This window comes from Trachypithecus francoisi, unplaced genomic scaffold, assembly GCF_009764315.1.
Source record: "Trachypithecus francoisi isolate TF-2019V2 unplaced genomic scaffold, Tfra_2.0 Lachesis_group11, whole genome shotgun sequence".
Classification (NCBI taxonomy): domain Eukaryota; kingdom Metazoa; phylum Chordata; class Mammalia; order Primates; family Cercopithecidae; genus Trachypithecus; species Trachypithecus francoisi.
In genome coordinates, this window is record NW_022681456.1 from 10,633,475 (window position 1) to 10,657,409 (window position 23,935).

The 23,935-nt window shown below is 42.4% G+C and overlaps 1 protein-coding gene across 1 annotated transcript in view; it reads right to left on the reverse strand.

Annotated features, from left to right (window-relative positions):
• Nucleotides 1-467: 467 nt before the first annotated feature.
• The window catches only part of KNTC1 (kinetochore associated 1), a 106,232-nt gene continuing 82,764 nt past the window's right edge, over nt 468-23,935 (reverse strand). The window contains exons 49-64 of the mRNA XM_033220274.1: nt 23,394-23,467; nt 22,947-23,157; nt 22,610-22,719; nt 18,006-18,052; nt 16,538-16,616; nt 13,933-14,051; nt 13,402-13,537; nt 11,782-11,877; nt 11,342-11,398; nt 8,242-8,296; nt 8,091-8,154; nt 6,726-6,855; nt 5,381-5,470; nt 4,786-4,931; nt 2,804-2,894; nt 468-1,469 (exon numbers count right to left, since the gene is read on the reverse strand). Coding sequence (XP_033076165.1) covers nt 1,446-1,469; nt 2,804-2,894; nt 4,786-4,931; nt 5,381-5,470; nt 6,726-6,855; nt 8,091-8,154; nt 8,242-8,296; nt 11,342-11,398; nt 11,782-11,877; nt 13,402-13,537; nt 13,933-14,051; nt 16,538-16,616; nt 18,006-18,052; nt 22,610-22,719; nt 22,947-23,157; nt 23,394-23,467 — 1,529 coding nt within the window. The 3' untranslated portion in view covers nt 468-1,445. The remainder of the gene's footprint in view (nt 1,470-2,803; nt 2,895-4,785; nt 4,932-5,380; nt 5,471-6,725; nt 6,856-8,090; nt 8,155-8,241; nt 8,297-11,341; nt 11,399-11,781; nt 11,878-13,401; nt 13,538-13,932; nt 14,052-16,537; nt 16,617-18,005; nt 18,053-22,609; nt 22,720-22,946; nt 23,158-23,393; nt 23,468-23,935) is intronic.

Below are 23,935 nucleotides of genomic sequence, written 5' to 3' on the forward strand. Positions count from 1 at the left end.
AATTGGACCAGGCTAGGTGGTTCATGCCTGTTATACCAGCACTTAGGGAGGCCAAGGTGGGAGGATTACTTGAGGCCTAGAGTTCAAGACCAGCCTGGGCAAGAAAAAAAGACCTTGTCTCTACAAAAAAAATCAAAAATCAGGAAGGCATGGTGGTGTGTGCCTATAGCCCCAGATACTCAGGAGGCTGAAACGGGAGGATCCCTTAAGCACAGGGATTCAGGGTTGCAGTGAGCTATGGTCATAACACTACACTCCAGCCTGGGTGACAGAGCAAGACCATCCTGTTTCTCTCTGTGGGAAATTAAATAACTTGTTCATGCCCACACAGCTAGTAAGTGACAGAACCAGAACTCAAATCCAGACTTATTTTACTTCGAAACCTGTGTTTAATCATGTTTCACTGAGTTTTTTAGAAATATTTTTTTTCAACTGGCAAAATAAAGGCAAACTAATTCCAGTAATAACAAATTCACTTAATTTATTCACAAGTATGGCAAAAGACTACAAAGGCAAAATAGCAGGTGTAATTAACACTTCTGTGCGCTGGCTTTTTGCTCCTCATGCCTTTCTAGGCCACTGGCTGCAGTGCTGGGCGTTTACAGCTGCAGACCACTCCTCCCAGACTTCTAGCCAGGTGGCTTCCAGTTTGGTTTTGCTATTTCTTGGCACTGGTATAAGAATTAGAAGCTTGAAGAAAGTGTAGCAATGTTTCTTCTTTTGGTGGTGGGCTTGGCAGCTTGGGCAGCGGCAGTGCAAGTTGTCAGCAGCACTGGTGAAGACACTCCTGGGCTTCTGAGCACTGCAGTGGCCGCAGCAGCTCCGACAGCTCAGTGGCAAATGTGGGCTCGGGACTCCAAGCCAGGGGCAGAAGCAGCTCCTCATCTGTGGCTGCGAAGTCCTCCTTCCCTTTGTCTGGCTCCCCCTTCTACCTCCCTTCTGTTCTTTCAGTCTTTTGAAGAACTTTACAGCCAATCCCAGGCATGAAATTCTTCTCTGCTTGGCCTATCTAGAGTGGCTGTTATTTTTCTGACTGGCTACTGACTGATACACTCTGCCACTAAAATTATACCAATGTTTTCTTAGAATAACACTAAAAAGACTGATATTACTTTTTTATATGGAAGATATATGCTACAAGCACTCAATTTTCTTGAGGGAGAGAGCTATTTTTGCACTTTGTTTCCTTCATATATGGTGCAAAAAGTTGATAGTCTCTATAAATTGCACAAGTAACTGGCAATGAAAAGACTTATTAATTCAGGACATGAGTTCTTTATGGAGCAATTATGCTCATATTAAGTGTTTTATTTATTACATGTGGGGTAATGTTAAGACAAATAGCTATAATACAGAGATTCTACAATTTAAAAACTGTAATAAATATGGTCCATTAATAGCAGATTCCAAAATTCTTGTCCTTCTTGAAGAAAAGGTTCAATGATTTACTGTAACCCACTAAGAAACATCTAAATGGGAAGAAACACAGAAGTGATTTTTATAAGTCACTTAGTTTTTCAAATTGAAAATGGTCAAATAAACTACAGAACTTAAGACTTAAGTGAAATGATACAAATCTATACATAAAACTATTTGGCATTTTAGATGAGAGAAAGAGATTTTAAAGACCACAAATTCGTCTCTCGAATCAATACTCTCCCTTTCTGGAAAAAAAAGTAATCTTATGCCATTGAGCACAACCAACTGGAGGTAAACCCTTTAAGTTATTAATCGGAGGTAACAAAATGCGGGCTTATTCTAATACGCCTGATCTGGACCAAAGGAAGAAAAAAGCCTCTATACCTAGGTTTACTAAAGCTACCAAAATATTCCAATCTGAAAAATAGCAAATAAAAAATAAAGCTGCCAAAATATGATCAAAGTAAAAATTTTACCTGATACTTAAGTTCAAAATAGGAGTAAAAATAAATTATGTGTACATTTTACATACAAAAAATTTGGAAGAATGTACAGCAAAATGTTAACAGTGATCCTGTCTGGGTAGTGAGATTTTGGAGATCAGTTTAGTTTGTTTTTTTTTTTTTTTGGCTCCTTCATATTTCTCCTTTTTCTTTTCTTTTTTCTTTTTTTTCTTGAGATGAGTTTTGCTCTTGTCGGCTAGGCTGGGGTGCAGTGGCACGACCTCGGCTCACTGTAACCACCGTCTCCCGGACTCAAGCAATTCTCCTGCCTCAGTCTCCCGAGTAGCTGGGATTACCGGCATGTGCTACCATGCCTCACTAATTTTTGTATTTTTAGTAGAGACGGGGTTTCACCATGTTGGCCAGGCTGGTGTTGAACTCCTGGGCCTCAGGTAATCTGACCGCCTCAGCCTCCCAAAGTGCTGGGATTACATGTGTGAGCCACCGTGCCTAGTCATACTTCTTTTTTTTCTGCAGTGAACATACGTTTTAGATAATTAAAGAATACTAATTCATTTAAAAAGCAATTAATACCCAAGCATGACAGTAATCAACACCTTTAGAATTCAGTTTTTCACCTGCTTCAATATTAAAAACACCACCTTATGAAGAATGGTAATGCTGGAAAGCACCTGAGAGACCATGGGGTCCAGATCTGAAGACTAAGCCCACACTAGGCTTTGCTGCCCAGTGGCAGGGCTGAGATTAGAACTGTGGCCTCTTGATTTCTAGTTTAGAGCACACAAAGTAAAATATAAAAATTACAGTTACACATAAAAATACATTTATCTCCAGAACACTAGAAAAGGTTGGTCAATTTTAAGGTCCTAGGAATATAAACAATGTCAAGTTAGAACCTAAGAACTCTCCATCAGCTTTACCTTCAGAATTTCACAGGGAGCGGCTTCTGAAGGCACAGGTTTCCCGCAGTGCTTTGAATATTCAGTTATCAAGACTGAAGCTTCATCTAAACTGCAAAATCAAAAAGAAAAAGAAGTGTTAGGCCAGGCACAGTGCCTTGTACCTATAATCCCGGCACTCAGGGAAGCCAAGATGTGCAGATGGCTTGGGTCCAGGAGTTGGAGACCAGCCTGGGCAACATTGTAGAGACATGGCAAAGCCCTGTCTCTACAAAAAAATATAAAATTAGCCAGGTACGGTGTCGCACACTTGTAGTCCCAGCTACTCTGGAGGCTGAGGTGGGAGGATCGCTTGAACCCAGGAGGTTGAGGCAGCAGTGAGCCATGTTTGTGCCACTGCACTCCAGTCTGACTGACAAAAAGAAAAAGAAAAGAAAAAGAAAAAGAGGCATTGAAGTCAAAATGAAAAGTAAAGACCAATCTCTAAATTTAATGTTTTATTTGGGAAAAAAGAATTCCAATTTGGGGCATATACATAGACTGGGTAGTCTCTGGATTGTCCAAAGAAACAAAGAGAAGGTTAGAGATTGTATGAAAAAGAGACATGTTACATATTGTTCTTTTTCTGTGTGTGTGAGACGGAGTTTCACTTTGTTGCACAGGCTGGAGTACAATGGTGCAATCTCTGCCCACTGCAACCTCCACCTCCTGGGTTCAAGTGATTCTCCTGCCTCAGCCTCCTGAGCAACTGGGATTACAGGCATGCGCCACCACACTCGGCTAACTTTTTGTATTTTTAGTAGAGACAAGTTTCATCATGTTGGCCAGGCTAGTCTTGAACTTCTAACCTCAGGTGATCCACCCGCCTCGGCCTCCCAAAGTGCTGGGATTACAGGCTTAAGCCACTGCGCCCGGCCAGAATTACGTTTTTGGAGCCATGTTTTGTACTCTGAGTGCTTTTCCCCGGGCCGCTCTGATGTATTTGGGTGTCACAAGAATGACCTAACTCATGTAATCAGCTTCACAGAGGGCATGAGGAAACTTTCGGAGATAGTATGTTCACTCTCTTGATTGTGGTGATGGCTTCATAGGTATACACATGTCAAAATTTACTAAACTGCAGACTTCAAATATGTCCAGCTTATTCTATGTATCAATTATAACTCAAAAAATACTTGCTCAAAAATGACAATATCTAATTATGGCTGGATCACAAGAGATAAACAAGCAGATGGAAATCCATGGAGTGGAAACAAGAAAGACCGACCTCTCAAGCACCAGCACAGCTAGACCACATGCAGGGATGGATATGGTGTGTACTGCAGTCTTGAACTTCCCTTTCTTTAGCGTCAGCCCATTTCTTCCTTCTCCCATTCAGTTTCCATATCCACCCCCAGCTCTATCCCAAGAAGATTATTGTTTCTAAACTTGTGGGTGCTAGAAAATTAGATAACCAAGTTTAACAAAAATGATGTTACATAAAGTCATTAATGTTCTGAGCAAGTATCTAAGACATAAAATTGTAATGCAGGATTTAGAACAGGGCTATGAGACATTCGATTTGGGGATTCAGATGACCTGTTTAATTGTCAGATTCTAAGGTCACGTTCCAAGAAATTGGGTTATTAAATGATTAACTTTTGGATATGTGCAGTAATGAGAGATGTAATATTTTGAGCTTTTAATTACAACCAAATAGCTCTACAGTTGACATTTTCCTCCAACATAAAGATAGATTTTTTTTTTTGAAGCGGAGTTTCACTCTTCTTGCCCAAGCTAGAGTGCAATGGCGTGATCTCGGCTCACTGCAACCTCTGCCTCCAGGGTTCAAGTGATTCTCCTGCTTTAGCCTCCCAAGTGGCTGGGATTACAGGCATGCGCCACCATGCCCAGCTAATTTTGTATTTTTAGTAGAGACACGGTTTCTCTATGTCCACGCCCAGCTTACAAAGATAGATTTTAAGGAAATTCCACAGTAAGTTGCTTTTTGAAAATAAACTTACCTTAAGTCATTTGCCAAATAGTTTACTAGTTCAGTGATATTGTTGGTATTCATCACATGCATCTTCAACATTTGAAAGTATTTGGTCTTTGCCAAAATCCCAAACTCCTTCTTACTGATGATACTATTCAGAATCAGACTTCTAATCTATAGAATGACACGTATCATTAAGATCAGACTTCTCATCTATTAGAATCAGACTTCTAATCTATAGAATGACAGGTATCAAGCCTTTATTCAATATCAAAACACTGTTACAATCAGAAGTCCAATTAGCACTGCATTATGACTGCGCCTCCTTTTTGAGGGGGTAAAAAGGGAAAGGAGGCCTGTCAGCATCAGTCAATAAATAAAGTGATTGTTGTTTTGCGCTTTGAGACTTTTTATGAGGAAGAAGATCTGTTTTCAATTAAAAGCACTTAAGGCTACAAATTTTCCATGAAGCACAGCAGTCAACAAGACCCTCAGGGTCCCTGCCTTTTAAAAAATTTACTGAGGTTTTAATAGAAGCAAAATAATTCTATACGTAAACAGCCAGACATAGCAGTTTTCAGCTTAATCTTGGTTTGGGAAAATGAAATGAAATCGCCTCTTACTTGATGTGAAAATCCTGCTAGCTGGCCTGTGTTCATATGCTCTTCCAATTGCTTTAAAATAACCTGAGGGTCACACGAACCCAGAAAATTCTAGAGAAAAATCAAAGCAGAATTAATAGAAAAGTGTTATTACTTATTCCAACAGCAAGAGCTGTTGATCAGGTATTTTGTCATTCTAAGTGCCAAAATAAATATATTTAAATACTGAAACACAGAACGGCATCAAGGAATCAGTGTACGAATGATGGAAAGGGGAAAAAATCAAAGACAAGAACAGGTGGCTTTAAAAAATGTAATTAATAGACCAAATGACAAATAAAAAATATGCACATTCAGCTGGACGCAGTGGCTCATGCCTATAATCCCAACACTTTGGGAGGCCAAGGCCACTGGATTGCCTCAGGTCAGGAGTTCGAGACCTGCCTGGCCAACATGGCAAAACCTTGTCTCTACTAAAAATATAAAAGTTAGCCGGGAGTGGTGGCGGGAGCCCGTAATGTCAACTACTTGGAAGTCACTTGAATCCGGGAGGCAGGTTGCAGTGAGCTGAGATTGCGCCACTGCACTCCAGCCTGGGTGACAGAGACTCTCTTAAAAAAAAAAAAAAAAAAAAAACCTGAATGCATGAATGTTCATTTATGTAGATCTCTATCTACTGGTATGTCTACCTACAGGGAAGATAACAGGTAACTGTAAAACATTACAAAATGCTTTGTTCTACTTGTTCTCTATTATAAAGGAAATGAGAGTTATTTTTAAAAGTTCTGTCCCCAAAATGCTCGTGGCTCCCTCTGATGGGCACCCACACATAAAATCTGACTCTCCCCTTCTTTTATCTCCCACATTCAATTGCTAAGTCAGCTGCCTTCCTTGTAGCCTTCTCATCTTGTTCAAGTTCATTACCAGACCCTACCATGGGTACTTAACCCTCAAGCCTTCCCTGCCTATGCACAAGGCTGATATGAAGAGATCAAGTGGGGTAAAATTCTACTCAAATGCAACAACTTCCCAAGAGTTTCCCTTCTTGTCCTCTCCTCTGACCAAGTCTACATGGGTTAATGGGTTATTCTTTCTAAAATACTTCCTTCATCATTTCAGTTTGCTGTTCTAAAATTATCACTTGTTTCTCCACTGATAGACAATAAGGCCCAAAGACATCTCTCAGCTGGACTTTAATCTATCTTTGAGTCTTACCTCCCACTAAGTCCCCATACAAGCTTCACACATATCTGATGTATGCATGCTTTACAGGTTTGCTGAAACGAAAATGCGACCTTTTGCAAGGGACATGCAAGATGAGACCTTCTATTTCCTTGGCAGCCCAGAGGAATCATGTGCACCATACCTGAATTTGCTGGTGTCTTTTCTCTGAGTGGGGCATGAGCATCAGACAAGCTAATGCAAAAGCCGGAAGTTCTAACTGGATATATTGCCTGGCGACTCCAATCAGGTCAAGATCATCTGAGACTGGACATCTTCAAGAGAGCACATTAATTAGTTCATAATCTGTCAGATTCACTAGATTATATTGGCCTTTCTAGCTTTCCATAGTCATCTACCTGTCCAGGCTTTCAATAATTTTAAACACTAAAGTGCTGGTGCATGACATATGCTTAGGAATGAGTAACATGAGTCTTTGACGGCATTCTACACGGAATAAAAGAATCTACCCACGGGAACATGGACTACTGTTTGCTATACCATGATTATGTCTGAAAGCCTACAGATGCCTAAAGATAGGCCTGTAAATTCTCAGAAGACTCAAAAACTTTTTTTTTTTCTTTTTTTGAGAAACAGTCTAGCTCTGTCACCCAGGCTGGATGTGATCTTAGTTCACTGCGACCAACACCTCCCGGGTTCAAGTGATTCCTCCTCCTCAGCTTCCTGAGTAGCTGGGATTACAGGCATGCGCCACCATGCCCAGCTCATTTTTGTATTTTTAGTAGAGATGGGGTTTCACCATGTTAGTCAGGCTGATCTCAAACTCCTGACCTCAAGTGATCCACTCGCCTCAGACTCCCAAAGTGCTGGGGTTACAGGTGTGAGCCGCCGCACCCAGCCAGAAGACTCAAAATCTATGCGACAACGCTGTATGATTTAGGGTAGTCACCAAAAGTACTCTATGCTCATATAAACAGTAGGCACTCAATTTAGAGAATGCTCAGTTTACTAGTCGCACAACACATGGGACGTAGACATTGTAAAAATAATCGAGATATTTTGGTATAAAAACAAGTGTTGCCGGGTGCGGTGGCTTACACCTGTAATCCCAGCAATTTCGGAGGCCGTCTCTACTAAAACTACAAAAATTAGCCGGGTGTGGTGGTGCGTGGTGTGTGCCTGTAATCCCAGCTACTCACGGGACAGCTCATGCCTGTAATCCCAACACTTGGAAATCCCGTCTCTACTAAAAATACAAAAATCAGCCAGGCGTGGTGGCATGTGCCTGTAATCTCAGCTACTCAGGAGGCTGAGGCAGGAGAATCGCTTGAATCTGGGAGGTGGAGGTTGCAGCGAGCCGACTGCGCCATTGCACTACAGCCTGGGCGACAGAGCAAGACTCTGTCTCAAAAAAACAAAAGAAAACAAAAACAAGTGTTATGCTTAACTTCCTAACAAAAAGGAATTACTCATAAGAGATATCTATTAGAAAGGAATCTTATAAGCAACAAACTTTTTTTTTTTTTGGTAGAACAAATATTTTACTTACTCGAGGACAGCGATGAGACTCTCAGAACAATCTGACAACTGATCAGGACTTAAAGGGCAAGAAGCTGAAGATTAAAAAAAAAACCAACCATGATATACGCACACTCAACTATAAAATGCTGTAGTGAATGTTTCAGAGGAGAGCGAAATACCTGAAAGCAGTGGTATCTGTATCACACGCTGCCACGCTTTGCTGAAGTAGGGAACCTGTGAAAACAAGTCCACGTTTGGGATATTCATGTTAAGGATATTACAAACTCTGTTTAATTTGCAGTCTAGGCCGGGTGCAGTGGCTCACGCCTATAATCCCAGCACTTTGAGAGGCTGAAGCAGGTGAATCACTTGAGGTCAGGCGTACGAAACCAGCCTGGCCAACATGGCAAAACCCTGTCTCTACTAAAAACACAAAAATTAGCCAGGCATGGTTGTGCATGCTTGTAATCCCAGCTACTTGGGAGGCTGAGACACAAGAATCGCTTGAACCTGGGAGGCGGAGGTTGCAGTGAGCTGAGATCACACCATTGCACTCCAGCCTGGGCAACAGAGCAAAACTCCATCTCCAAAAAGATATTATGAACTCTTTTTAAATTGCAGCCTAATTGTTCTGAAATTAGATAATGGTGATGGCTGTACAATTTTATGAATATACCAGAATCTACTTGATTGTATATTTTCAAAAGGACAAATTTTACAAGTGAATTGTATCTCAACAAAAAAATTAGATAGATCACTATGTGCTTATATGAAACACTCTCCAGAGGCCACTGTTAAATGGTCACAAAACTGTACATTTATAGTTTATATTCCAGATGACTAAAATCATAATCTCCCTGTTAGAGATGATTAAGGTTCTAGCATAATGTTCTTCATTAACTGTATCTTTCAGGATCTCATTATACAATCCTGGCTGATTCATTATTGTTCCACTTGGCAAAAAGTCAGAACCCGACTCAGAAAAGAAAATTAATCCTTAGCCGGTTATGTGCCAGGGCCACAGGAAAGGAGGAAGGGGACAAGAGAAAGAATTTCAAGAAGGTGAATAAGGAAAGAACACTGGCCAGGCGCGGTGGCTCACACCTGTAATCCCAGTACTTTGGGAGGCCAAGGCAGGAGGATTGTTTGAGCTCAGGAGTTGCAAGGCAACACGGCAAGACCCCCACCTCTATATATTCAAAGAAAAAAAGAGGAAAGAAAACGTAAACTTCCATCAATAGAGGAGTGGTTAAATAACTTCGGGTATATTTTACTACATATTATGGAGAATAATCAAGCATTAAAAATAAAATGCCTCAAAAGGCTAAACACAGAGTTACTGTAAGACCCAACAAGCCCACTCCTAGGTACACACTCAAGAGAAATGAAAATATGTTCAATTAACAATGGAACATTATTTGGCAAAAAAGAGGAATGAAGTGGGTGGGCCAATGGCTCATGCTTGTAATCCCAGCACTTTGGGAGGCCAAGGCGGGCGGATCACAAGGTCAGAAGATCAAGTCCACGGTGAAACCCCAGTCTCTACTAAAAACACAAAAAATGAGCTGGGTGTGGTGGCAGGCACCTGTAGTCCCAGCTGCTGGGGACTGAGGCAGGAGAATGGCGTGAACCCAGGAGGCGGAGCTTGTAGTGAGCCGAGATCATGCCACTGCACTCCAGCCTGGGCAACAGAGCCAGACCCCTTCTCAAAAAAAAAAAGAGGAATGAAGTTCTGATCCATGCAACAATGTGGATGAACCTTAAAACATGATGCTGAGTGAAAGAAACCAGACAGGAAATCCCAGATAGTGTGGGACTCTGTTGATACAAAATGTCCAGAATAGGCAAATCCATGGACAGAAAGTAGATTAGTGGTCACTGGGGGCTGGAGGGAGTGGGGAATGGGGAATGATTGCTAATGGATATGAATTTTCTTTTTGGCGTGAGGAAAATATTCTGGAATTAGATAATGGTGAGGCCGTACAACTTTGTGCATATACCAAAAACTACTTCATTGTGTACTTTAAAAGGATAAATTTTACATGTGAACTGTATCTCAATAAAACAATTAGATCTACAAGTGCTGACATGGAACTATCTCCAGAGACCACTGTTAGGTGAAAACAACACTTTGTTTAGAATGTGATTGCATTTATGTGTGCAAAAATGTATATATACACTGTAGATATGCACACACGCACACGTGCCTGTAAAACAGGAAATCTCGGCCAGGTATGTTGGCTCACGCCTGTAATCCCAGCACTTTGGGAGGCCAAAGCAGGTGGATCACGAGGTCAGGAGATAAAAGACCATATTGGCTAACGCGGTGAAATACCGTCTCTACTAAAAATACAAAAAATTAGCTGGGCGTGGTGGCAGGCACCTGTAGTCCCAGCTACTCAGGAGGCTGAGGCAGGAGAATGGCGTGAACCCGGGAGGTGGAGCTTGCAGTGAGCTGAGATGGCGCCACTGCACTCCAGCCTGGGTGACAGAGCGAGACTCCGGCTCAAACAAAACAAAACAAAACAAAACAAAACAAAACAGGAAATCTCTAGAATACATAGGACATTGTAAGCAGTCGTTCCCTTAGGAAGATAATTATGAAGGGAAATAGTAAGGGGGAATTTTCATGTTTTACTCAGCATATTTCTATATTGTCCTAATTTATTAAACAAAGAATAAATTATATATTTCTACGTAATATATATTTTGCTTATATGGGTACACAATTTATGTGAAATGTAGAAAAGATGAACAAGCCAGGGTATCTGATGTGAAAGATCTTCAAAGTCTGTGAGGGGCAGCCCAACATGTAATGAAAATTAATTATATGGTGACAAAAGTCAGAGTGGAGCCAAAATGTCTTGAGAGCATAAAGGTGTGACTTGTGAGGCCTGGAAAACTCAGGAAAGTGGTATCTTCAGGAGGTGATGTGAGCTGAGTATTAACAGATCCAGGCACAACTTTAATCATCCTACAACTGATCAGTTCTGTTTCTTCTTCCTTTGTTTTAGGGAAAGGATCTAGCTCTGTTGCCCAGGCTGGAGCTGGAGTGCGATGGTGCAATCATGGCTCACTGCAGCCTCAAACTCCTGGGCTCAAGTGATCCTTCTGCCTTGGCCTCCCAAAGCTTTGGAGTTACAGGAGTGAGCCACTGTACTTGGCTCAGTTCTGTTCTTTACGAAGGAGCTGACTGCTTAATCCAGTGTCCCCAGCAGTCACAAGGCCAGAAAGTATAAAGACTAAATTCAATAAAATTTATTTTAAAAAACCACATACCTGCCATAAAGAATGGATACTGGAAATGGCTTTTAAAACTTTCCTTAGATAAGGAATCTGTAAAATATTAAAAATAAAAAAGTTCTAAAGACCACCAAAATGGAAAATTTCAATGTGAAATATCGCATCTTAAAGTTCCAGAAAAAGTACTGGTAAAACTTTATCTTCCATGATAACTGCCAGAGAAGTTCACTTACAAGTTCATAAATATCACAAAAGGCTAGGGAACCTTCCATTTGTTTCCAGTGAAATTTATGTCATTTTGGATTTTGCATTCTCTGGCCTAACACCAAGTTCTTTAAGTTTGGCATGAACTCAGTGAGAGTGACTGTGTTTTCAGCATAAATCTGTTCCATAACAAGTATCAATCCAAAATGTTTAGCGGATGCTGTGCAAAAGCTTTCAGATATATTCAGTCCAGGGTATTGAGTCTTACTTACCATAGGGAAGCCCAGAAGCTTTTGCAAGAGTCCATTCCAAAGCTGCAGGTCATAGATTTTGTATTCTAAACACAGCTCAGTCACCAATCTTACTGCCTGAAGCCAAAAAAAGAAAAAAATCATGCGGCTCCAACAAACCAGTAAATCAAGCCATCTTTGGAAAAGTAGGGCAGCTTAATACAAAATATGCTGCTTTTGGCCAGGTGTGGTGGCTCAAGCCTGTAATCCCAGCACTTTGGGAGGCCGAGATGGGCGGATCACGAGGTCAGGAGATCGAGACCATCCTGGCTAACACTGTGAAACCCCGTCCCTACTAAAAAATACAAAAAACTAGCCGGGCGAGGTGGCGGGCGCCTGTAGTCCCAGCTACTCGGGAGGCTGAGGCAGGAGAATGGCGTGAACCCGGGAGGCGGAGCTTGCAGTGAGCTGAGATCCAGCCACTGCACTCCAGCCCGGGCGACAGAGCGAGACTCCGTCTCAAAAAAAAAAAAAGCTTTTTTTTTTTTTTTTTGAGACGGAGTCTCGCTCTGTCGCCCGGGCTGGAGTGCAGTGGCATGATCTTAGCTCGCCGCAACCTCCACCTCCCGGGTTCAAGCCATTCTCCTGCCTCAGCCTCCCGAGCAGCTGGGATTACAGGTGGCCGTCATCACGCCTGGCTAATTTTTGTATTTTTAGTAGAGACGGGGTTTCACCATGTTGGCCAGGCTGGTCTCGAACCCCTGACCTGAGGTGATCCACCCGCCTTGGCCTCCCAAAGTACTGGGATTACAGGCATGAGCCACCGCACCCGGCCACAAAATGTGCTTCTAATCTGTGAATGTCTATTGAAGGCCCCCATCTTTCTAATGAAAGAAACGACAAAAAAGAGATTCTTTTTCTTGCTATCATGGACTCAAGACACCACCTCAGACATCTCCCCCTCTCTTTCTTCTATCGAAAAAGTTTGCCTGTTGGACCAAAAAACCTTCCTACCCCAGCCTCCACTGCCTCAGAGGCTAAATTCCCATAGGCAACTAAGAAGAAGATAAACGATATCCTCTCTCTACCGGACAGTCTCCTCTTCCTGTACAGATAAGGATAAGCCGTGGAAGGGATTATAGAAGTGCTCTCTCTGGTTGGCAGGGATGACTTTAACTGGTGGACCTTAAGGCAAAAGAGGTAAAAGGACCTTCCACATTGCCTTATCCATCCACATGCTGGGACAGGAGAGTAGAAAGGTCTCAGAGCAGTAGAGTTGTTCAGGGATAAAGACTGTTTCGGTCGGGCGCAGTGGCTCACGCCTGTAATCCCAGCATTTTGGGAGGCCCAGGTGGGTGGATCACCTTAGATCAGGAGTTTGAGAGCAGCCTGGCCAATATGGTGAAACCTCATCTCTACTAAAAATACAAAAATTAGCCAGGTGTGGTGGGCAGGTGCCTATAATCCCATCTACTTGGAAGGCTGAGGCTTGAACCCAGGAGACAAGAGGCTGCAGTGAGCTGAGATCACGCCACTATACTCCAGCCTTGGCAACAGCGCAAAACTCCGTCTCAAAAAAAAAAAAAGACTGTTCCTGGTTTTCTCTTTCAGGATTCTAAGTAGGGGCAGGGAATTGGGAATGCAGCAGTGAGGCGTACCTACCATGGGCTCGTGGCTGTGGTTTTTCCACAGGCCCTTAATCATTCCTTCTTTAGGACTGTTGCAAAATAATTCGTATGTGATGGGGATATTCAAAGTCTCAAATGATGCCAGAAAAGTTATACATTTCAGATAAGATCTGGAAAACAGAAATGTTTCTAAGAATCATTCTCATAGGTCACATTTACATTTAAAATAAAAACTACCATATGGAAATATTAGGCCAGTTTGTTTTAAATGTCCATTTTGGACTTCTAAATATATTCCCTGAATATATAATAACATTAGATAGAAATCAATTTGAACAAGATAAACAAAATATTCAGTTTCTAAATGCCTCCAAGAAACGATGGAAACAAGATGTTCTCAAAGCCCTATTTTCCGTTTGCCAAAAGGTCAAGGATATTCAAGGCAACAGAACTGTATTCACACAGCTACTCTACTATGCTCTTCTGAATTCAGGGCTTAAAAGGTACAGCTCCAAAAAATGATCTGTTTCCTATTTATTAACACAATTTAAACATTTCTACTTACTTCACTTCTTCAATGGGTTTTTTAAAGAGTGATTCTATAGGTTCCTTGTCAGCCAAATAGAAGAGACACTGAAGAGCTCGAGTTCTATGGGCCCAAGTTAACTGATGCATACCTAATGTCTGCAAAACCAAAAGAGGTTTGGAGAGTTGAACACTTGCATGTTGTAGCTGGGTAAATAAGTTTCAACATAGGCAACAAAAACAACGTCATTATTTTAAAATGTAAAGTCAATCTCTACAGTTATGGAATGCACTGTAACAGTGGTTCTTAACACGTGGCCCATGGACCCCTGGAGGAGCATTCCTGAGACTCCTTCAGGAGGGAAAGGGTCAAAGCTGTTTTCATGACACTAAGATGTTATTTGCCTTTACACTGTGTTGATATTTGCACTAACTGTGCAAAAGCAATGGTGGGTGAAATTACAGGCAGAATGGAGGCAGGGGCCCCAAGTGTTGTTGTAGCCCTTGTATTTACAGGCATGCTCTGGCAGTATTGAAAACCAAAGACATGGCCGGGCACAGTGGCTCACACCTGTAATTTCAGCACTTTGGGAGGCCAAGACGGGTGTATCATGAGGTCAGGAGTTCAAGACCAGCCTGATCAACATGGTGAAACCCCCATCTCTACTAAAAATACAAAACTTAGCCAGGTGTGGTGGCACGTGGCTGTAATCCCAGCTACTCAGGAGGCTGAGGCAGGAGAATCACTTGAACCCGGAAGTGGAGGTTGCAGTGAGCCAAGATCGCACTGTTGCACTACTCCAGCCTGGGCGACAGAGTGAGACTCTGTCTCAAAAAACAAAACAAAACAAACAAAAAAACAAAGACAAATTTCACTTAAGAATATTCTTGATGGGCTGGGTGTAGTGGCTCACGCCTGTAATCCCAGTACTTTGGGAGTCCGAGGCGGGTGGATCACCTGAGGTCAGGAGTTCAAGACCAGCCAGGTCAACATGGTGAAACCCTGTCCCTACTAAAAATACAGAAATTAGACAGGCGTGGTGGCATGTGCCTGTAATCCCAGCTACTCAGGAGGCTGAGACAAGAAAATCATTTGAACCCAGGAGGCGGAGGTTGTGGTGAGCCAAGATTGTGCCACTGCTCTCCGACCTAGGCAACAGAGCAAGACTCCATCTCAAAAAAAAAAAAAATGTTCGGGCTGGGCGCGGTGGCTCAAGCCTGTAATCTCAGCACTTTGGGAGGCCGAGATGGGCGGATCACGAGGTCAGGAGATCGAGACCATCCTGGCGAACACGGTGAAACCCCGTCTCTACTAAAAAATACAAAAAACTAGCCGGGTGAGGTGGCAGGCGCCTGTAGTCCCAGCTACTCGGGAGGCTAAGGCGGGAGAATGGCGTAAACCCGGGAGGCGGAGCTTGCAGTGAGCTGAGATCCGGCCACTGCACTCCAGCCTGGGTGACAGAGCGAGACTCCGTCTCAAAAAAAAATGTTCTTGATGAAGCAGTAAAAATTAATTTTACTAAACCTCAACTTTTGGATCCACAGTTGGTCCCCAGTTTCTGTGAGTTCTGTATTCATGGAATCAACCAACAGTGTATCAAAAATATTCAAGAAAAAAAAAATTCCACAAAGTTCTAAAAACCAAACATGAATTTGCTGCATGCCAAATACTACACTGAATCCATGGGGATGAAGTGATTTGCAGGCATTGTGTTATAAGTAACCTAGAGATGATTTAAGGTACATAGGAGGATGTGTGTAGGTGACATGCAAATACGACAACATTTTATATAAAAGACTTGAGCGTCCTCAGATTTTGGTATCCTTGGGGGTCCTGGGACCAGTCCTCCCACAGATACGGAGGGATTACTGTATATCATACTAATGTGAATTCCCATTTGAACACATGCTAATACTAATTAATGGGAAGTACACATAAGGCAGACTGCAAGGAAAAGCATGGACACAGCTGAGCTGTGAGCTGCACGAGCCACCTTTCATGGAATACCATTTTTAGGTCATAAGTCTTTACATGCAGAGAAAATCAGGGGTGGCTTTTTCCTTTTTGTCATGGGACTTTAAAATCAGCACCTCAGACTGCCTTTTCTTCCTTTTCTCTGAGAATCATTTGCCTGCTACTGGCTCCACTCCCTTCTCCTCTCTCTGCTCCAGTTGCCTCAGAGGACATTTCTACAGGCAAGAACCTGAAGCTACAGGTCATGTTGCCGTTAGGGGAAATTGCAAGTTCAATCTAGCTAGAATTTAGTGGGCAGAAGGGGTGGTCTGACCAGAGCACGCAGTTGGATTAGGCCATGGTGGAGACTTGCTCGTGGCCAGTTTGTTTGGCTCCTGGCTTCAGGAATGTGGACTGACCAGGGAGTTAACCACTGTGAATGCAGACAGCCAGTGGAAACTGTCAATAGGTGCACCATTCAGCATGCTAAGCAGATGTTGCGGAGGCCAGCACTAAACGGAGCATGGTGCAAAACACAATGCTTGCTCAGGAGATTAGACAGACTTAGAATACATATGTATGTGAGCATTATCTGAATCATCTGTTAATGCAATCAAGCATGGTAAATAAACAGGAAAAAATGTTAAGCTGAGATGCACCGAAGAGTTTGGATTAAGTTTCTAGAGCTTACGGTTGTAGTTGATGTTGCAAATACAAACAGCATTCTTGAACTATAATCAATTGGACGAGACTGAAGGAGATACTGCACTCTGGAAAAAAAATTTTAATTACAGTTATTTTTTAATTTAGTGATGGATTACCAAAACAACAGACTTATCATCCATGGAACGGTCATTAAACAATTCAAAGGCAGATCGGAAGGATAATGGGTCAATGACATTGGTGCTTCCCCCTTTAAAGAATGCTTAATCTTTTCTTGAGTTCTTTCATTGCTAAAGATGATAATACATGCAACAGATGCCAGGCTTCAGCCTCCTCATCTATAGAACAGCCAGTCAATCTCTGGTCCCTTAAATTCTATTTAAGAAATTAATACAAACCGTAGCTGTAAAGTCTCTTGAATGCTACACATGGGAAATTCTGTGTTTGGTATGCAGGACCTTGTTAGCGGCCCATTTCAACCTCCAGACCCAGGGCAGGCTGGCCCATCTCTGGGAAGGGAGGATGAATCAGGCCGGCTGGAGGAGGGGTGGGGCAGAGCTTTTAGTAGAAAAAGGAGCACGTTATAAATTTTGCATTAAGTAGCCTTCTGGGATTTCCTTTTTCTCTCCTCTCTTTAAATCGTTTCCCTCCAAGACTTTCCATGTGGCTAGTTCAGGTAGACACACCAGGAGCTACCTCTTGTTTGAACAAAGGTGGCCCTTCCCTTAAAAGACTAAATGAGGCCAAGGTGGGGGTTCAGAGGGAAAGAGGGCATGGTATGGGTGGTTAAGATAGCTCTGCTTGCTCCAAACCAGAAGGAATCCATTTCTTGAGGTTGTCTTTCCATGTCTTTTCTATCAGCTCTCCAAGGCTGAGGTTGGACACAGGGCCTCCCAGGCCACTTGGCCTACTTTTGGTTTAGGCTAGAAAGACAAAAAGCTGGCTGGCATGTGAGCCACCATGCTTCCTTATCCATGCCTGTGCCAGGCATCATTAATGGATTGCCACATTCATTCTGACTTGGGCCCAGATAAGAGTCTTCTGAAGAATACAAGCCATGACCAATCAGACCTAGCACATTAGATAAAATCAATGCGCCTTTCTAGGTCTCAGTCACAGGTTAGAAGAACACAAAGCATCTAGTGGCCTATATCTGAACCAATCCAGTTTAGCATGGTAAGAGAACATAAAGAGGTCTGGGGCCAAAGTCCTAGCTAAGAAAGAGGTTTCTTTTGCTTGAGAGGCACCTTCTAGTTAAAGGTGTGCTAGGAACCCTCGCCCTCGTAGGAGTTCAGAAATTCTAGATCTTGGCTGGCTCTGATGTTTTCCACTGAAGAGACTCCTAGCCATGTATTAGTGAACTGATTCATCTCATAGACTCTAACCCGAGTTTTATTAAGAAAGCCCTTTAAAAAAATCAACTGCTTAAAAATGTACTGGTAAAATTTCTATTTTGCATCATGATATAGGTGAATATAAGTAAACGAAAAGAGTACCTTCGTAGGGCTTCATCTTCTTGAAGTTCAAATAATTCTGATGGTTTCTTTGAAAAGGCAGGAAAAAAAGGTCAAAAACCGAAAAGTTTATGACTAAACAAACATCTCTCTGAAAATCTATTAGATAAAAAAAAACCTAATATACAAGATTATGTTTACCTAGAAAAATTACAACATAAATGATTACTTTTCTATGAAAAGATTTCTGCTTGAATGATGGGTCTACTCACATCTGTTCACTCAACAAATATTCACTGAGCACTTACTATATGATAGGCACAATTCAAAGCATATGGATTGCCTGAGTAAATAAAGCAAATGTTCCTGTCCTCCTGGAGCTTACGTGCCTTGGATTTTTATTTTGATTTATTTTTATTTTTGGAGACAGGGTCTAGCTCTGTCACTCAGGCCAGAGTACAGTGGCACAACCACGGCTCACTGCAGCCTCAACCTCCTGTGCTCAAGCAATCCTCTTGCCTCAGCCTCCCAAGTAGCTGGGACCACAGGTGCACACCATGGCACCTGGCTAATTTTTAAAATTTTTGTAGAGATGGGGGTCTTGCTATGTTGCTTAGGCTGGTCTCAAAGTTCTGGCCTCAAACAATCCTCCTACCTCGGCCTCCCAAAGTGCTGAGGTTACAGTTATGAGCTACCTTGCCCAGCCCCATATTATATAATTTTTAAAAGGAAAAGACTCCATGAATTTTAAATGAACCATTTGTTAATTCAGTATATATCTATTGGGATTTACAAAGTACTGTGCTAGGTGCTATGTATACATGCAATTTCTGGCCTCAAGGAACTTTCAGTGTGTACCTTGAACTTACATATAAGTTAAAACATCTGTAAAGGCTGGTTTCTAAAAGTTAACCATATATTATACGTGGCCAAGATATGTTTCTAACTCCTGTTTCCACTGAAGCACAGTCCATGCTCTTGGTAAATATTTTAAAAATTGTTGTTGAATCAAATGCCAAACGATATAAAAATTGCTAATTAAAAACCTAATGGTGGCCGGGTGCAGTAGCTCACACCTGTAATCCCAGGACTTTGGGAGGCTGAGGTGGGTGAATCACCTAAGCTCAGGAGTTCGAGACCAGTTTGGGCAACATGGCGAAAACCCATCTCTACTAAAAATACTAAAAAAATTAGCCGGGCACAGGTAATTTTTTTTTTTTTTTTTCTGAGACGCAGTCTTGCTCTGTTGCCCAGGCTGGAGTGCAGTGGCGCGATCTCCACTCACTGCAAGCTCCGCCGCCTCCCGGGTTAACGCCATTCTCCTGCCTCAGCCTCCCTAGAAGCTGGGACTACAGGCGCCCACCACCACGCCTGGCTAATTTTTTTTGTATTTTCAGTAGAGATGGGGTTTCCCCGTGTTCGCCAGGATAGTCTTGATCTCCTGACCTCGTGATCCGGCCACCTCGGCCTCCCAAGGTGCTGGGATTACAGGCGTGAGCCACTGCGCCCGGCCAGGTAATTTTTTGAAAGTAGCTGGGACACCTGTAGTCCCAGCTACTCTGGAGACTGAGGCACGAGAATCACTTAAGCCAGGGAGGTGGAGGCTGTAGTGAACTGAGATCATGCCACTGCTCTAACAAACAAACAAACAAAACCCTAATATCATGTTAATTACACTATTTGTTTACAAATAGATTTTGCTCCCCCAAGAATATCTGCCTAGGTGGATATAGGAATTATAGAATCTACCTCAAGTTCTGCCTGAAAATTCAGAAGAAATGATACAAAAGATCTGGATTTGCTGAATCCTATCTTAAATTTTAGATGTTAATGATGCTATTTCTGAAAAACTGACATTATGCGCTTCCTGGTGTGATCCTTTGAAAGTAACACATCACCTATACAGTATTCTTGCCAAAAGTACATAACCTGAATCAAATAACAGGAAACATTAGCAGACCCAAAATGAAACATTTTATAAACCGGCTGGCCTGTGCTCTTCAAAAACATCAATAAATCAGGGTATGCAGGGGTAGAGGAAAGGAGCTGGGAGAGGCATGGAATGTTGTATCATCCCAAAATATTTCCTCTAATAATTACAAAAGGAAAAATAGCAATTATGGAGTAGACAAACAGACAACACCTTAACCAAGTTATCTAAATTAACATCAACTGTGAGGGCAAAGGGACCTCATGTGCCTCCAAATGTCATACCCTGAGGAAGGCCCAACACAACTTATGCAGTATGATGTTAAAAATAAGTAATTTGAATCTTATCATGAGGCAGTATTAGACAAGCCCAAATTGGAGGGCAGCTTATGAAACAGCTGGATTATACTCTTCAAAAATGTCAATATCATAAAAGACAAGAAAAAGTCACAGAACTGTTGTAGATTAAAACAGACTAGAGGCCAAGCGTGGTGGCTCACGCCTGTAATCCCAGCACTTTGGGAGGCTGAGGTAGAAGGAACATATGAGGCCAGGAGTTCGAGACCAGCCCGGCCAACATGGTGAAAACCTATCTCTACTAAAAATACAAAAATTAGCTAGGCATGGTGGTGGGCACCTGTAATCCCAGCTACTCGAGAGGCTGAGGCATGAGACTTGCTTGAGCCCAGGAGGTGGGAGTTGCAGTGAGCTGAGATTGCACCACTGCACTCCAGCCTGGGCAATGGAGCCAGACTGTGTCAGAAAAAAAAAAAGCAGACTAGAGACATGACCAACAAATGCAAAGCATAGTCCTAGACAAGATCCTAGACCTGGGGGAGAAAACTGCTATAAAAAACATTATTAGGACAATTGGTATAACTGTAAAATGGACCATAAATTCAATTATATCACCATTAAATTTCTGATTTTTATAATTATATTATGGTTGGATAAGAGAAAATCCTGTTCTTGGGAAATACACCCTTAAAATATTCAGGGGGCAAAGGGGTATGCCACATGCGATTTACTCTTCAATGGTTCAGAAAAATATTATGTGTATCAATTATAGAGGAGAGATGAAGCGAATATGACAAAATGTTAAAAATTCATGGATATGGGTGAAAGGTATATATAGGAATTTTTTTTTACTATTTTTGCACTTTTCTGTACATTTTAAATTATTTCAAAACAAAAAGTTAATCACATGAATTTGAATAAAAGAACAGGCCATTTCTTTCATATAAGACAGCATCTGAAATCATCAATTGAAAGGTAAAACAGCTACAAAACAATATGTAAACAAAAAGTAAGCAACCTCAGGCCAGGCGTGGTGTTCACACCTATAATCCCAACACTTTGGGAGGCCAAGGCGGGTGGAACACCTGAGGTCGGGAGTTTGAGACCAGCTTGGCCAACATGGTGAAACCCCATCTCTACTAAAAATACAAAAATTAGCTGGGCATAGTGGTGCACGCCTGTAATCCCAGCTACTCGGGAAGCTGAGGAGGGAGAATCTCTTGAACCTCAGCAGAGGCTGCCGTGAGCTGAGATCACGCCACTGCACTCCAGACTGGGTGACAGACTAAAACTCTGTATCCAAAAAAAAAAAAATTAACAATCTCTTTAAAACTTATCAGATAACAGAGGGTAACAAAATGAACAAAAGGGCCAGGTGCGGTGGCTCAAGCCTGTAATCCCAGCACTTTGGGAGGCCGAGACGGGCGGATCACGAGGTCAGGAGTTCGAGACCATCCTGGCTAACATGGTGAAACCCCGTCTCTACTAAAAAATACAAAAAGCTAACCGGGCGAGGTTGCTGGCGCCTGTAGTCCCAGCTACTGGGGAGGCTGAGGCAGGAGAATGGCATAAACCCGGGAGGCGGAGCTTGCAGTGAGCTGAGATCCGGCCACTGCACTCCAGCCCAGGTGACAAAGCGAGACTCCGTCTCAAAATAAAATAAAATAAAATAAAATGAACAAAAGTTCCAGACAGGCACAGTGGTTTATGCCTGTAATCCCAGCACTTTGGGAAATCGAGGTGGGAAGATCACTTGAGACCTGGAGTTGGAGACCAGCCTGGCCAACACAGTGAGAGACCCTGTCTCTACAAAACCAACAAACAAACAAGCAAAACATTAGCCACACATGGTGATGCACATGTTTGGTCCCGGCTACTCACGAGGCTGAGGTGGGGAGGATTGCTTGAACCTAGGAGTTCAAGTCTGCAGTAAGCCATGATTGCGCCATTGCACTTGCCAGGGTGACAGAGCGAGCCTCTGTCTTTAAAAAACAAAGAGGCCAGGTGTGGTTGCTCACGCCTGTAATCCCAGCACGCTGGGAGGCTGAGGCAGGAGGATCACGAGGTCAGGAGTTTGAGGCTAGCCTGTCCAACATGGTGAAACCCCGTCTCTACCAAAAATACAAAAATCAGCCGGGCATGGTAGCGGGCACCTGTAATCCCAGCTACTCAGGAGGCTGACACAGGAGAATCGCTTGCACCCAGGAGGCGGAGGTTGTAGTGAGCAGAGATTGTGCCATTGCACTCCAGCCAGGGCAACAGAGCAAGATTCCGTCTCAAAAACAAAACAAAACAAAACAAAGTTCCTTCTTTGAAGAGTCTGTGCTCCTAATTAGAAGGCCGTATCATGCGGGATAAATATTTAGCCTTTGAGAAGAAGTCATCGGTGCATACTCAACTCTTGGGCAGCAAGTACTTACTTCACCAGGTTTTGTTGAAGGGCATAGCCATTTTTCCAACAACATGTCCCAGACTTTTTCCAAATTAATTTCATTGACTTCAGCTATTTCTTTAGCTGCTGCATGAATATCTAAGATATTCAAAATAAATAATTAAAAGAACTCAAGTTTTAAATACTTATATTGAATACTTATATGTGTATATGTATATATGCACATGCATACACATAAGTATGTTTAAGCATATACATATATAAGCACATATATGTACTATATATGTACATGTACATATATACATAAAACTGGGAATCAAAATAATAGCTTTTCTTGGACAACAAAAAAGTAGTTCTGTCCTCACCAGGATAATCTGTGCCAGATGAATTCTGAATTCTTTGATTGATGCTAGGATGTTCGTAGAGACTGACAATGAGATGTGCTGGCTTTCCGATCACTCTTAAATATTCCTCAGTGTTCAGCTTGTGGGCTATGAGCACAGCTTCTGTGCCTGATCGCCGGTACTGGATATGAAGCTTCTTCAACAAAGCCTCGGCTTTTTCACGTTTTTCATCCTTTTAAACAATTCCAAGCAAAAAGAAAATCTTACTTTATAAGTCTCAGTTGAAGCCAAGCATCCATCTTTATCAATCACAATCCCTCCCTTCCTCAGTTATGTTCCTAAGCATCTACATAAAGCCTTGGTCTTCCTTCTCCATTTTAGGCACCAGGGCAGCATGAGAAGGTAAAATAAGCTAGTACAATTTAATTAGGAAGAAGAGAAGCCACCAATCTGATAGTTCAGACACACCTGCGATGGGATATTCTGCAGCCATCTCTCAGCTAAATAAAGGCAGAATTTCAAAGCAGACATCTTGAAGGAACCTAAATAAATAAATAAATAAAGATTTACAGGCAAATCTTAATCTTTTCAAGAAAATGTATTTTGGTCAAATTAGCAACTTTTAAAAAATTACAAAAATGCATACTCATGGCTGGGCGCAGTGGCTCACATTTGTAATCCCAGCACTTTGGGAGGCCAAGTCAAGTGGATTGCCTGAGGTCAGGAGTTGGAGACCAGCCAGGCCAACATGGAGAAACCCTGTCTCTACTAAAAATACAAAAATTAGCTGGGCATGGTGGCACACGTCTGTAGTCCCAGCTACTCGGGAGGCTGAGGCAGGAGAAGCACTTGAACACAGGAGGCAGAGGTTGCAGTGAGCTGAGATCACGCCACTGCACTCCAGCCTGGGCGACAGAGCAAGACTCCATCAAAAAAAAAAAACAGTCTGGCGCGGTGGCTCACGCCTGTAATCCCAGCACTTTGGGAGGCCGAGACGGACGGATCACAAG